At 30.5% G+C, this 16493-nt stretch overlaps 1 protein-coding gene across 1 annotated transcript; it reads left to right on the forward strand.

Moving 5' to 3' along the window:
* Positions 1-14089: 14089 nt before the first annotated feature.
* Positions 14090-14638, forward strand: LOC113388185. The gene has a single exon (XM_026625589.1). The coding sequence runs from the start codon at positions 14090-14092 to the stop codon at positions 14636-14638; it is 549 nt and encodes a 182-aa protein (XP_026481374.1).
* Positions 14639-16493: the final 1855 nt, after the last annotated feature.

The following is a 16493-nucleotide window of genomic DNA, read 5'->3' on the forward strand; positions in this document are numbered from 1 at the left end:
TGCATAGAGACGAAATATAAAGCGCGAAAGCGCCGCGTCCCCGTCTAACGGATAAACATTGGTATGAAACCCATAGGAATGTAAACAAAATTTATACGTATTGTTAAAATCGCTATAAAATATCTGATAATTTGGTGTGCATATGTCTAATGATCATTTTTGACCGCCAAATGACGTTTTTTTGACTTTTTTCATTAGATCACCAAAACCGCTAGACCTTCCTTCATGAAAATTTGACCAATTCTTTATCTTGTCAATACAAGTAAAATGTTTTTTGAATTATTAAAATCGGACGCTCCGTTCTCTTAAAACTGAGTTACCGTTTTCGGCACTTTTTGCCCCGTATCTTCGGAACGGCTAGATCTGCCTTCGCCAAAAACTAACAAGTATGTCTTTTTGTCAATACGAATCGAATGTTTTTTGAATTATTCAAATCGGTTGATCCGTGTTCCCAGAATCGTCGACGAAAATTTGTATCCGCACACACCACACACGCACACACACACATACATCCATTTTTTCTAAGATATGCCAAAATATTCAAAAACCTTTGAAACGTAAAGATGTTTAAAATTTTCATTTTCGATTTTTTTGTGATTACTATAACTTGCCCTACGGAAAGTTAATAATTTTTGGTACGGGAAGTTCCAGCAATTTACCTTAACGCACAATGCCATGCGCCCCACTAGTTTTCATGCTAATTTCATACAAAGTTTGATTGAATTGTGCACTATCTAAAATTTAATATTAAGAGCTAAATCTTTTAGAGAACTTTTAATTTCCCGTAGGGGAAGTTATTGTAATCGTCAAAAAATCGAAATTAAAATTTTTTGCATTTCTCAACGTTTTGAAGGTTTTTGAACATTTTGACATACCTCAGAAAAAATTGATGTGTGTGTGTGTTTTGTATGTCCGCATTTGTTCGTTCACGTTTTCGCGCGCACGAATCAACCGATTTGAATGGTTCAAAAAACATTCGATTCCTATTGATAGGGAGATGTGCTGATTAGTTTTTGGCAAAGGCAGGTGCAGCTGTTACGGAGATAAAGAGCAAAGAGTGCAGAAAATAAAAATTGTGTTTTTGAAAGAACGGAGCATCCGATTTGAATGATATAAAAACATTCAATTAGAAATGATTGGTAGAAGTGGTTGTTAGTTTTTGGCAAAGGAAGACCAAGCCATTTCGAAGATACAGATCTAAGTGTGCAAAAAACGGCAGTTTTTGAGAGAACTCAGCGTCCGATTTAAATGATTCAAAGAACTTGTTTTAACAAAATAATTGATTTTAGAAAAAATTGTGTATCAAATTTTGTCAGTTGGAATTGGAATTGGAATTGGAATTGTCAGTTATATTTTCATATAAGTAATATTTTATAATGAATAAAATTTATATATTTTTATACGATGGGAGTTTATACTATCATATCCATTACGACTCCCACATTGGTGACCTACGACGATTGAAATGAAGACAAAGGAGTTTTATTTTTCGAGGATTTAAGAAATACAGATTTTGACGCACCACCATTATCACTGGTCTTCAGAGACGACTTATAAGGTACGTCCAGTCCTCGGTTCATCATAGTTAACGCACTTACTATCTGAACCGGACGTTCGTGGTTACTTATTTGGTATACCCAGACCTAAGTGTTTATTGCTGACAGAAAAAAATAATTTGGAGCCTAGACTTTTCATTGGAATACAATTCAACCTCTCCTTGTCCGTTAACTCAACAAATCGTCTTTTGATGCTGCCTCCCATTATCGGTGACAGCGACGAGTCAAAACAAAATGACATAAATTATTTATTGGATTTCATAATTCTGGACTCTTATGTTAAAGAAACCAATGATCCTGATTTGGATAAAGAACCAACTTCTTTCTCTGATTAGAAACCATCTGATACGAATGCAACGCCTGCAGAAATAGAAACTGTACCCATAAATAACGCATTCCAAACATTAAGTAATTCTGATATAACTAATACCAATTTGATCCAGGCTGAATCTTGAAAGTTTTACATGATTTTTATTCAGAATCTTATGCAGAATATGGAGTTGATGGAAGGTCGAATTACCTACCATGCTGTGGATCTGCCGACGAAAATTTGGAATTACTAATTGACAAGTACCACAATTCAGCTATAATCTGTTTTCCCACCATATTTTTATAACGTGTTTCCCTGTATTTTCTTTTTAAACTGTGAGGTCAAGGCTAGTATTGAGAGAAGAAAAAACAATTAGACTTGTCATTTATATTTTCATATTAGTAATATTTTATAATGAATAAAATTTATATATTTTTATACGATGGGAATTTTTACTTTCATATTTATTACCACTCCCACATATCTAATTTTCTTTAATTCTTAACTCTCTATCCTTGTCTTTTTTCAAAAATCTTAATTATTACGTGATCTTCAGATTTTCTAAAGTTTGTCTCTAGAAACAATAGTCTGGTCTGATAGACGTTTCTGTCCTAAAGTTTTTACGTAATTTTTAATATGCTTTAATTTTGAATTTTTTTTGCCATTTATGATTGTTGTAACGTGAAGGACCAAAACTAAAATGCAGACGAATCAACCAATTTGAATGGTTCAAAAAACATTCGATTCCTATTGATAGGGAGATGTGCTGATTAGTTTTTCGCAAAGGCAGGTCCAGCAGTTATGGAGATAAAGAGCAAAGAGTGCGGAAAATAGAAATTGAGGTCTTGAGAGTACGGAGCATCCGATTTGAATGATATAAAAAACATTCAATTAGTAATGATTGGGAGAAGTGGTTGTTAGTTTTTGGCAAATGCAGACCAAGCCATTACAAAGATACAGAGTGCAAAAAACGGCAGTTTTTGAAAAAACTAAGCGTCCGATTTAAATGATTCAAAGAAATTCAAATGTGTATCCATTTTTTTCGTTTTTTTTTGTATATCGAAAATAATTCAGATTTTATTTTTAATTCTGACTAAAGTTCTAATATACCTTAAACAAATAACTTCAACTTTGCAATTCAGTTTATATATTCCTTATAAAAATTAAACAATGTTACAGTATTTATAATAATCTGTTTGAAAACATTCAATATTTTTCGAACATTTCGTTACGGTACGGAAAATTCCAGCAGTTTGCCTTAAGGCACGATGCCATACACCAGAGGGCTAGGCCTTGGCGGGGTCTTATATCAAAATTTGTTTGATGGCCCCTTAAAAAGAAAAAAATAAATAATATAAAAAATACATACATTTAAAGGATATTTATTTATCATTCGAATTATTTATCTATCTAATTTTTTTTAATTCTTAAATCTCTCTCCTTTCCTTTTTTCAAAAATCTTAATTATGGTCATTAATTATTGAGTGATCTTTAGATTTTCTAATGTTTGTCTCTAGAAACAATAGTCTGCTCTGATAGACGTTTCTGTCTTGAAATTTTTACGAAATTTTTAATATGCTTTAGTTTTGAATTTTTTTTTATTGCCAGTTTTGATTGTTGTAACGGGAAGGACCAAGAATAAAATGCAGACTGTTATTACGTCGTAAGTCGTGATAACTGAATGCAAGCCGATTTCATCCATCATTGTGCCTTAATTAATTTTTTAGATTTTTGTATTTAAAACTGTTTCTAGAACCATCAATTGGTCATGGTCACATAAGATATCTTTACAGTATTCAGTCGACAGTTTTCCGGAGATGTTTATTTAATCAAATTTTCGTTAATTTTTTTGTTCAATTTCATTAACTATTACTTTACAAAAACATCTTTTTTCTATGCGTGTTTAGATTCCTATTTTAATGATAATAAATTATAATTTTTAATTAATTAGTAAATTATATAAATAATTTTTTTGCATTGCTCTGCTTGCATGGCTTAACTTCTGTTATACGCAAAACTTTGTAACGTTTGCACTTGTTTATCAAAAATATTTCATATTAAATAAGTGATATTAAGTTCTAAAAGCAACAACTTAATATCACAACTTAAGAAACTTAGAAAAAGGAGTCGAAATTTCAAATCATAACTTGAAATAATTAACAGTAATATAATACAGCTAATAATTGGAATGACAATTCATCGGAATAGTTCAAAGATCTGACAATCATTACAGACAATATTTTCTCGGATTACGAAAAAGTTAGAACAGTTATTCAGGATTTCAGGATAAATATGATTTAGTTGATAATATTTATCTAAATCTAACTATTAAACTTACGCAACATGCAAACAATTCAAGAAGTAACAGAAACAAATATAGAAATGTTATAAATATAACTATAAAAATTCCAAATTCAAATTCTTGATGAAGAATGTATAAACTAGATTAGTTTTGCAGATTTGTTCATCTCTATAATTCACAAGAATATTAACTTATTGGATGTGCAAAAGCTTCACTAATTGAATTAATTGCAGCAGTAATTAATAATAAAGGCCTCGCCGATAATAATTACTCTAGAGCTTGGGCCTTATTAACATCTAACCCAGTAAACCACAAACGTTCAATGAAGTTAAAACGTAGCACGGAAGAAACGCTGTTACGTATTTTATGGTTACGTTACTAAAATGTTATAACCTTTAAGCGTAAATGCATCGTTTTTTATAACGTAACCGTCACGTTACACTGTTTCGTAAATTTAACATACAAAATGGACGGTGTGGTACAGCTGTTTCACGAAACTGTCAAAAAGATAAGTTACGTGTTCTACCCTTTCATCTATGCGTGACTCTATGCACGAAGTCACAATTATAAGTTATACGTGACTCTATTTTACTTTTCTGTCTATGACTAAAATGAACGCTCCGTATTGAAGTTTCGTTTGACGAGCAAATTATTTCATTCTTTTGAAGCATTTATTTAATAATTATTTATATGATTAATGTTTTATATGATTAATGTAGAACATAGTTATGCAGTGTGTAGTTAAAATGTTTAAAATGGAATCGATCGAGGTAAGTATAAATACAAAACATCTGTAAATTATTTTAATTTATATATTAGTATAATATATGATTAGTTATTTTCAGTATATAGTTGGTCATTAATGGAAATTCTATTTGCGTATTTTGTTATTTGAAGATGTCTTCATCAAATGTATGTTTATCAAATAATAATTAAATTCTACAAAAAAAATTATAACCTCAATGATTATTGTTGAGTCAAAAGGTTATTAAACGGTAAAAATGAGATGTACAAATACATATTTAATATCTGTAGCCCTTCAGTAACAATAATATGGTTCGGCTATACAGGAACAAAAACTAATACAAATGGTTTTCAATTGAAGAAATAATGACTCATAGAACATAATGCAGCTACAAAAATGGATACCCTAATAAAGAAATTTGCTCAAATAAAGAATGTGGGTGCAAAGTTAGAATATAAAAAAAAAATTCATCATCATCAAGAAAAAATGATTCGAAGAAGAATAACATTAAACGATGACACTCGTGTCGTGTTTCGTGGAATTGGTATACTCCATTATGGTAGTTAGAGATGATTAGATTATTTAGTATTAATTTTTTATGATTTAGTTTTAGCAAAATTATGATTTAAAAGTCAGTATATGAAATTCGGCTAAACTGACAAGAAACAATTATGACAATATTTGAGCAATATGATCATAAAAGAATTAGCTGCTATATGTTCTTAATAAATAATGAAAGTAATTAGAAGTAATTTAAAGTATTGTTGTAATTTATATTATTGATCGCAATATTTTCAGTTCATAACTGTTTATTGTTTTTACTTTAGCAAAAATATATTTAAAAATTTAGAGACTAAAATCTTCTTTATTGTCTAAAGTGTAATTCGATGAAGAATTCATATGTTTTTGGTATGGTTGAAAGGACGGCCTAGCTGTCACTAACTTGAAAATAATGAATATTATTGGAGGTAATGTTACAAAAAATTTTAATCAATATTATCGATAAAAAATTGTAGAATTTTTTTCTAACCTGTTTGGTTCTGCTTTAGTCACATTTACAAACAGAAAGCAATGAAATGGTTTTAATTTGATAAACAAAGGTTGCCAAGAACTTTACACAAGATTTGTTTTCAATAGTTAAAATTTTATAATTAAAATAAAACAGTTAATTCGATCCTGTTAAGTAGAAATTTGTTAGCATAGTTAATTTTTGTATTAGTTTAATCAAATTTTTTAAATTTAAATTTATATTCTGTATTGTTTCGTAATTTTAAGCATATATTACGTAAATTTTGAAGTAAATGTAAATTCTTAATTAAAATATGAAATAAAATAAATATTAAAAATGGTCTTTATATTTACAGAAAATTTTATTAAACTTTTAAGTAACATCAAAGGCGCAATTTGAAAACGTAACAAAAACGAAACCCTTACGTTTTCGCGTAACGTAAAAGGCCGTTACGTTTTTTATGCGGAAATAGAAACGTCTGTTCGCGCCAATCAAAGCATGCGGCTATATTGATATAAACAAAAAATCATCTATCAGAAATTCATACAAATAAATCAATCACTCAGAACGTAATCAAAAACAGTATTAAAATTATTGTAAATATACTTATAACTTGTTATTAATATAAAATAAATATATACTGTTATAATCAAAGTATTTACAATTGGTCCTTCATAAGGCAAGCAATCAAATCAATCCTAAATTTTTTAACGTCTATGTGCCTCCTAGGTTACTTAATCTATGTTACGTTATATTAACGTTTTAACTACGTTTTGTGGTTTACTGCTTTAGCATATGGAATCATTTTTAATCTATGGTATGAGTATGTGCACATTGATAAAATATATGTTTTAACATTACAGATGATAAAACACACAAATAAACATGATAACTTAATAAGTTGTCGAAGCTATGTACTTACTGTTCGGAGTTTAAGATAGAAATGTTCCTTCTACATTTCTATCCTAAACTCTAAAAATAAAAGAAAACAAATAAATAATAAAATATTTATTTATACGCTTCGAAAGAATTTTTACAAAGTTTAAAAATGAATAAAGTTGAAATATATTACAGATTAAAAGTTAAAATAACAAGTAAGAAATTGATACATACCACACCAAGAAAAACAATAAAAAAATGTGTTACCAATATAAAGTAAACGTTTTCTGGTTTTAAATTTAAACTGAAGATTTGTGTAATGTAAGTTTTGAGCAAAGATTTATTTGTTTTAAAATACAACAATTAAATCTTGAACAAAATGAAAAATAACTTTGCTCTTTCAAATTTAGTTTAATATTATTCCTAAAACACTTTATAAATCACCGATTTATTAAGAATTTTATAGACATTATTTTGTTCATTACATGGTGTACGTTAAAACGTATGTTTTTAAAGATATTGACAAAATAACAAACTAGTGGGGTGGGTGGCATCGTGCCTTAAGGCAAATTGCTGGAACTTCCCGTACCGTAACGAAATGTTCGAGGAATATTGAATGTTTTCAAATAGATTATTATAAATATTGTAACATTGTCTAATATTTATAAGAATTATATAAACTGAATTGCAGAGTTGAAATTATTTGTTTGAAGTATATTAGAACTATAGTCAGAATTAAAAATAAAATCTGAATTATTTTCGATATACAAAAAAAAAAAAAATTAAAAAAAAAAAAAAAAAAAAAATTTACAAATTTTTTTTTCCAAAATCAATTATTTTGTTAAGACAAGCAGAAAGTTCTTTGAATCAATTGAATCGGACGCTTAATTCTCTCAAAAACTGTCATTTTTTGTACATTTAGTTCTGTATCTCCGAAATGGCTGGGCCTGCCTTTGCGAAAAACTAATAACCCCTTCTCCTAATCATTACTAATTGAATGTTTTTTAGATCATTCAAATCAGATGCTCCGTTCTCTCAAAAACTTGATTACAATTTTCTGCACTCTTTGCTCCTTATCTCCGTAACTGCTGGACCTGCTTTTGCCAAAAACTAATCAGCTCTTCTCCTTATCAATAGGAATCGAATGTTTTTTAAATTATTCAAATCGGTTAATCCGTACGCCCGAAAACGTGGGCGAAAATTTGTATCCATACATACATACACACACACACACACACACACACATCCATTTTTTCTGAGGTATGCCAAAACGTTCAGAAACCTTCAAAACGTCGAGAAATGTAAAAAATTTCAATTCCGATTTTCGGCCCATTACAATAACTTACCCTACGGGAAGTTAAAAAAAACGCCAAAAACATATGAATTGTTAGTAGCCAGTAACTTAGTATTAGTTTTTTTTTGAAAAACTTTAAGATATTTTTAACTTTCCGTAGAGTAGTTACAGTAATTGGCCAAAAATCGAAAATATTTTTTTTTGCATTTCTCGACGTTTTGAAGGTTTCTAAACATTTTGACATACCTCAGAAAAAATAGATGTTTGTGTATGTGTGTGTGAGTGTCTGTTTTGTATGTCCGCAATTTTTTGTCCACGTTTTCGGGCGCACGAATCAACCGATTTGGATGGTTCAAAAAACACTCGATTCCTAGTGATAAGGAGATGTGCTGATTATTTTTTGCAAAGTCAGATCCAGCAGTTACGGAGATAAAAAGCAAAGAATGCAGAAAAAAGAAATCGAGCTCTTGAGAGAATTGAGCATTTGATTTGAGTGATCTAACAAAATTCAATTTGTAATGATTGGGAGAATTGGTTATTTTTAGTTAGAATTTTTCTTCAGATTTTTTTGTATATTGAAAATAATTCACATTTTAATTGTAATCTTGACTTAGGTTCTAATATACTTTAAACAAATAATTTCAACTTTGCAATCTTATATATAAAAATGGATCGCAAAATGCGTTGGTAAGCGCATAACTCAACCACGCCTAAACCAATTTGGCCAATTCTTTTTTTAAAATGTTCGTTGATGTCCAAGGATGTTTCTTACGGCAAATAATCGTCGCTTGAAAACCCTAAAAACAGCCCTTTTCTAACTAATACAAATAGTCGTAGTCTTTTTTTTGATTTATTTTTCATAGCAAGCTATACAAAGTACATTCAGCTACATTTGTTACAGTTATATATTATTTGTCTGCGTGAGAAGGATCGCTATCCTGCGAAAGCGCCTTCATAGAAGTTATGTTATATTTTGTAGTAAATCATTGCAGATTTTTTTTTTGAGACGCTTTAATACGCTTTAATACGTTTGGAAGACGACTTACACGAGCTTTGTATCTGCTGCAGTAAAAACTAATTTCTTCTTCTATAGTTCGAATTCTGAGATCTTGATGTATCAACCAATTGGACTATTTTGGAGCGTTCACGATTTGTTTCAAAATTTTATTTTGGAACCTTTGTATAATAGTTACGTTAGATTTACTGGTCGCACCCCATAGTTGTAGGCCGTAGGACCATATTGGTTTAATAATTGTCTTGTATATTAGGAGTTTTTTTTTCTATTGTGACTTGTGATTTCCAGCCCATTAACCAATTAAGGTCCCTACTTGTTAATTCAAGCTGCTGACGTTTCTTTAGAATATGTTCATGCCAGGTTAATCTTCTATCATTCAATTTAACAGGGCGCATGAACCTTGTCGTAAGGTAAAAGTAACGTAAACTGATTTAGAGTTATTCACTTTTGTAAGCGCCTGGCGCAATGTTTATTAAAAAAGTCAATTAAAAATCACTACGCACAGACACTTTATTACCTCGAAGGACCAGATATAATTTATCATTAGAATGGCTATATCAGACCTTTAAAAATATGTAAGTTAAATAAGTTAGTTAGTTATTAATAGTATTTATTTGTTTGATGTTCACGGTTCAAGTTATGCGTACAGAATAGATAATTTCTTATAACTATCTTAGTACCTAGAGTAGGGTAGGAAATTATTTTATTACAGATTAGAGGGAGTTCAGTATATAGGTAGAGGGAAATGGATAAATAAAATTTGTGAGGCTCAACATGCCGGCCCGATTTGAAAAAACAATGGAAAATTAATTTACATGATTTTTCAACATTGCTTCATATAGTTATGGTGTTATAGTAAAGTTACAATATAAATGTATAAAGATTAATTAGTTATAATAATATGTAAAAATGATTAATTTTATTATCACTTAAATTCTAGTAATGATTAAAGTCTTGTGATAACACAGTTTATGAATACACGATTGATTATAATTGTAACACTTCACTTCACTTATTGTAATATATTGGTGTTTAAAGTCTCAAGATAAAATAGTTTATGCATTGATTTGTATGATATGGTATATATCCCTGGTAGTTATTAGTACACAAAGTTTTGTTGTTGCACAATTCACCACGCTATTGTTTGTTTTATTGGTCACAACACACACAGTACCTTCCTTTCCCTGGATAGTTTGCTGGAACGCGTCTTAAGTGCCAGTTCAAGAGTTGAAAGATTCTAATTAGATATAATAATTGCATATGCAATCATGATCTCGTTGCATGCTTCCAAAAAGTTGATCCCTGCAGTCGTAGATCCGGAAGTGGCTTTTGACAGGTATTTTAAGCAATAGTGGGTTAGGTATAAAGGTTAAAGAATTTCCAATTGGAAAGTGAATTGTTAAGGATTAGTAATTAGGATTGGAATCAAAGGAGATTCAGGTTTAGAATTTTGTCAATCTGCGTTAAAATGTGTTTAAGTAAAATTATTCATAAGGATGTTGGTATGTTATGTAAGTGTTTCCGATATCTCATTTTAACGTGCTTTATGAGATTTAATAGATAAATAGATAATAAATCCATAGTTTCGAAATGAAGGGTCTTTGATATGATATAATTTATTAAAAGTTTAATTGCTAAATTATTTGTTGCCTTTGTGTTAATTGATTTATGTTGTAATATCATATGAAATCGTTTTAAGTTTGATGCTGCGTCAACAAAATTTGAACAGTTTTTTGAATATATTTTGTAAATTTTGCAACTTTGCGTTATGGACCATTTTTGTGTAGCCACAAAGTATTTTGCAGTCAAATAAAAAGTCTGTTCAATATGAAGAGCTTTAGTGATACAACAATCAATCAAGATAATTCCACATTCCATTATTGTTATTGGAATTTTAAAATTTAAACAGTCGTTTGTATCGAAAGATTTTCGTAACCGCAATAAAAATCGTAAGTTTAGATTAACTGCAGTATTAGAAGCCAAAAAGTTTATATTACAATTTGTTTCTATTTTGTCTACTTTATCGGTTACCAAGGCTTTCCGCTTGTATGATAGATGAGGTTTTATAAGAAATAAAGTAACCGTATAGTTATTCAAATAATATTTCTTATCAAATGTAAAGTTTAATGCGCGTTTTTCTTTCTGTATAAGATTTGCTAAAAGTTCAAGTCGTTGAAGTGGTATATTTTTTAAAGCCATTGGTTTAGATTTCAATGTAGTTAAATATATTTTAGTATTAGAATTTTTCCCGGTAGAGCATAAATAGGTAAAAGTTCTGTATACCCATTTTATCGTGTTGGTAAATCCGTCTAGTAATTGTTGAGTTATTAATAATTTATAACGTATATTAGTAAGTATTTTAGTAATTGCTTTATTTATAGCCTTATTAGCTAAAACTATATTATTGAATCTGAAACTATCGAGTATATTACAAAATATATCTAAAGTTTTAGCAGTTAGTTTGTCAAAATAAAGATAAGGGGTTTCTAAAAGTTTAAAATTATTAGTTTTGAAATCATATAGATTTAATTTGTCGTTCACTAAAAGTTTTGTTAAATTTTGTTTAGTTGTTAGTAGTGAAAGTATTTTATTTGCCTCGGTAATCATGTAATATTCTTTAGGTAATTTATCGTTTGATCGTAAGTAGTATTCAAAAAATTTAAATCTCTTTAACATAATTTATTTATTACGTGCCAGATTTTCACTGTTGTCAAAAGGAATTTTTATACCGAATCGCCAGGTAATTCTCGTAGTATTTGGGGTGAGATTTTGTTTTCCGGCTAGTACCTGGTTTTCCAGGTTTGAGGTAGAATTATAAAGTGTAAAAGACTCGGGATACGTGTTCCCGTTTAAGCCGAATTGAGTAATATGCGAATCAGGTTTATTGTTACCTAATTTTATGTTTTTATTGTAAAAGGTGTCGTTGTCGATTACAAAGTTTGCTTTATTACTTTTCTTAAATGTAGAGTCTGGTAATTTTTCAAATTGTGGAATGTTTAAAATGTTTGCGTTAAAAGAATTTGTCGGAATGTTATACGTAGTTTTAATATTTTCGTTTCGTGTTTCTGATAATTCCGCCGCGAAGGAACAGTTTTTGTCGAATACAGGTAAAGATTCAGTTATGCTCTCTGCCTCGAGTTTAGGGTAATTAAAATTTTGGAACTGATTGATATTTTGATCAAACTCAGGTAATTTGATCGAAATTGGAGGTTGTTTTATATTTTTTGACGATTTGATTGTTTGATCACTAAAGCTGTTAGTAGAACCAGATTTAGTGGATGCGCTATTAAGTAGTTTACGTAATTTTGATAGACATCTAGTATGATCGTCATCGAAATCAAGTAGTTCTGTTTCTAATAATTGATCAATTTCTTCTTCGTCGTCTAAAAAAGTAGTTATTTCGACAAGTGTATTTTGGAACGTGTCTATCATAGGTTTCACTTTTTCCAAAATACCGTTTATCTGTAATACATTTAGTTCGCTACACGGAATTTTTGACATTTTGTTACAAGTTTGTTCAAATTCTGCTAGACGAGCTTTTATTAATGTTAGTTCGTTTTGTAAAGATTGTAATGATTTGAATGAATCCATTTTAATGTAGATTCACACAAAATTCTAGAGATGGTTAGGTATAGATATAGGTTGAAAATATAAAGATTTAGGATGAGTTTAGGATAAGTTAGAAGAGATTGCTTTGACTAACCTTGTTTGATGTGGTGATTCTGTAGCTTCTTGACCGCTTTGTAGATTTTCTTGATGAGTGCAGTAATTATGCTGTTGATAATAACGTGCACTGATGAATAGTTTTCGTGGCTCCAGTAGATTACGCTGTTAATTATCACTGTGCACTTTGTAAGTTAGATTAAGTGGATTACGCTGTTAATAATCACTGTACACTTTTTAAGTTAAATTTAGTGACTTCAGTGGATTACGCTGTTGGAAATGACTGTGCACTTGGTAGGTTAGATTTAGTAGCTTCAGTGGATTACGCTGTTGTTAATCACTGTGTACTTTGTAAGTTAAATTTAGTGGCTCCAGTGGATAACGCTGTTAGAAATCACTGTGCACTTTGTAAGTTAGGTTAAGTGGCTCCAGAAGATTACGCTGTGTCGGAAATCACTGTGCACTTTTTTTTGTTAATAATAGTTGTTGTTAATAATAGTAGTTTTGTTAATTGTAACTAGTTTTTCACTGGAGGTCGAATCCGGCTCGATCGGACCAAAAAATGTAAGCGCCCGGCGCAATGTTTATTAAAAAAGTCAATTAAAAATCACTATGCACAGTCACTTTATTACCTCGAAGGACCAAATATAATTTATCATTAGAATGGCTATATCTGACCTTTAAAAATATGTAAGTTAAATAAGTTAGTTAGTTATTAATAGTATTTATTTGTTTGATGTTCACGGTTCAAGTTATGCGTACAGAATGGATAATTTCTTATTACAGATTAGAAGGAGTTTAGTATATAGGTAGAGGGAGATGGATAAATAAAATTTGTGAGGCTCGAACAACTTTTATTCTCCATAATTTCATCCACTTTTCTACTTCATCTACATGTTTTTGTAGAATTTCCGAGGCAAGCAATTGGTTGTCATGTTGAGCTAGAATTCCCGTATCATCTGCAAAGGTAGCAATCATGGTTTCTGCGGTTCCAATCGTAGTCGGCTTTTCGATATTATTTCTTTTGTTTTACTTTCGGCAGTCGATAAAATTGGTATGGCGTTAAAGAATTTGACTTCAAGTCATATAAGATTAAAAAAATCAATGTTAATATCTATTTGCCGCCCATGCCGGTGGTTTTTTTTGCATTTTCTCTACTGAGTGTGCTTTTGTTTTGTTTGTAGTGTTTTGTTATCTACCTATGAATAAAAAGTTATTACATGTGACACAATATTTTAATATTGCATCCTATAAGACGAGGTAACGAAATGCTACAAACCAAGCTAATTACCGATCTAATCGTACTGCACAAGAACATGACGGCCGAAATGAACAGAAAAGTTACTCAATACCAAATGGGGCGCTATGTTAGTAGTAATGAAGCAATTTGGGGAATATTTAATTTTCCAATGCATGAGAGACACCCTTCTGTTATTTACTTAGCTGTGCATTTAGAAAATTGGCAAAGGGTGTACTTTACAGCAGTGAACGCAGATCAAAGAGCTGCTCAGCCACCATCTACTACATTAACAAGTTTTTTTGAGACATGTGAAAACGATAATCTTGCACAAACACTGCTATATTCTGAAATGCAAAAATATTATACTTGGAATCAAGAAGATTTATACGACGGAAACAAGGAAAACCAGTACCATACATACACAGATGTATATTCCACCGATGCGATTGATCGAATTTATTCAGTACATCGAAGCCATGGTGAATGTTTTTGTTTACGACTGCTATTAGTCAATGTACGTGGTCCAACGTCATTCCAACATTTACGAACTGTTGATGGTGAATTGTGTGGATCCTACAGAGAAGCCCGTCAACGTTTACAATTGCTAGAAAGTGACGCTCATTGAGATCAAACTCTCAGCGATGCTGTAATATCTTCACACACTCATCAAATACGAACATTGTTTTCTATAATCATATCCACATGCTTTCCATCAAACCCAATTGATTTGTGGATCATGTAAACACAAAATATGTGTGATGATATTTTGTGTCAAATACGGAATAGAATGGGAAATCCAAATATGCAGTAAATATCAATAAAGAAATTTGCAACGAAGCATTGATTTCAATTGAAAACATGTGCTTGATGATGTCAAACAAACTATTAATTCAATTAGGCCTGGCCGCGCCCAATCGTCCAATGCATGATGCTTTTAACCAATTTGAAAGAATTAATCGAAACAAAACTTCCACTGTTGAATGAACAACAAAAGTATGTATTTGATACTCTTATGAAAGTAACAAATGATGGAACTGGGGGATTTACTTCTTAGATGCACCTGGTGGTACAGGAAAAACTTTTTTGATTTTATTAATATTAGCAACAATTCGCTCACAAAACAAAATTGCACTTGCACTCGCTTCATCGGAAATCGCAGCAACTTTACTTGAAGGTGGTCGAACAGCCCATTCAGCACTAAAATTGCCATTAAATATGCAAAGCAATGAAACTCCAACTTGCAACATTTCGAAGAACTCTCAATTGATCGTTTGGAATGAATGTACAATGACGCATAAAAAATCTTTTGATGCTTTGACAGAACCTTAAGAGATCAACAGAGCAATCAGAATCGATTTGGTAGATTTTTTTGACAGAACGAAGTCTGTCGGGTCAGCTAGTTCAGTTTATATAATTCTTATAAATATTAAAAAATGTTACAGTATTGATTTATGATAATCTATTTGAAAACATTTAATATTTCTCGAACTTTTCGTTCCGGTACGGGAAGTTCCAGCAATTTGCCTTGAGGCACGATGCCACTAGTTTTCTAATAATTAGTTCTTCTATTGATATCCGACGTTATTTTGAAAAAAAATAAAATTACACTACTGAGAAGGCGCGTCATCCCCCCGAGTGATGCTCGATGAATCAATTTATTTTCACTTTTGGGTACTCGAGGATAAGATGAACCTAATTCCAAAATTTCATGCAAATTGGAGCGCAGTAAAAAAATTCAGACCAAAAACGCTCCATTGACTGGAGTATTGATTAATATTGTTGCTCCGTATGATTTCTTTGAAGGACCAATTAAGCTTGTTATAAATTATTGTGTTTTCGTAATATTCCAATTCGAAAATTGTTCAATTAATAACATTGTTTTCCGTTAGTGGATTTAGATTGATTTTCTTTTATTTTTCTATTCGCCATGTTAATTATGGAACAACTGTTATTACTGTGTTGGCGTGAACAAATATTATATAATTCATATTCCCCTTATATAGTCATTACTAACTCCAATTAATCGAATACGTATCAAATTTTTCAGATTTTTTTTTCGGTAGATTCCATACTTTTATAGATCATACTAAAATATTACGGACAAGTCGTTACGGACAAGTCGTTACGGACAAGTCGTTTAAATTTAAGAATTCTTCAAAGTTTGCAAAAAATATTATAATTTTTTTGGCATTTGTTAAAATTAGGTCTTTTATCGATGTTTGCTCAAAAACGCCTGAACCGATTTGAGAAATTTAAAAACCATATGATGCATCTTAATGATGGCTATTGTGTGTCGATTTTGTGCGACGATCTGCCAAGCCGTTTCTTTGTAATTTGGAAAAAGTGTTAAACTTTTTGTCCACATTTAAGCTCCGATTACCGAATCTATTTTGAAAAATCAAAAACTGTTCGAAATATATTAGTTGAGAATGACACTGATTAGTTTTAGGTGAAAATCTACCGAGCCCTTTTCTTGTAAT

The sequence above is a fragment of the Ctenocephalides felis genome, unplaced genomic scaffold (assembly GCF_003426905.1).
Source record: "Ctenocephalides felis isolate EL2017-DRISC unplaced genomic scaffold, ASM342690v1 CF-g0.4_SCAFFOLD_00845, whole genome shotgun sequence".
Taxonomy (NCBI): domain Eukaryota; kingdom Metazoa; phylum Arthropoda; class Insecta; order Siphonaptera; family Pulicidae; genus Ctenocephalides; species Ctenocephalides felis.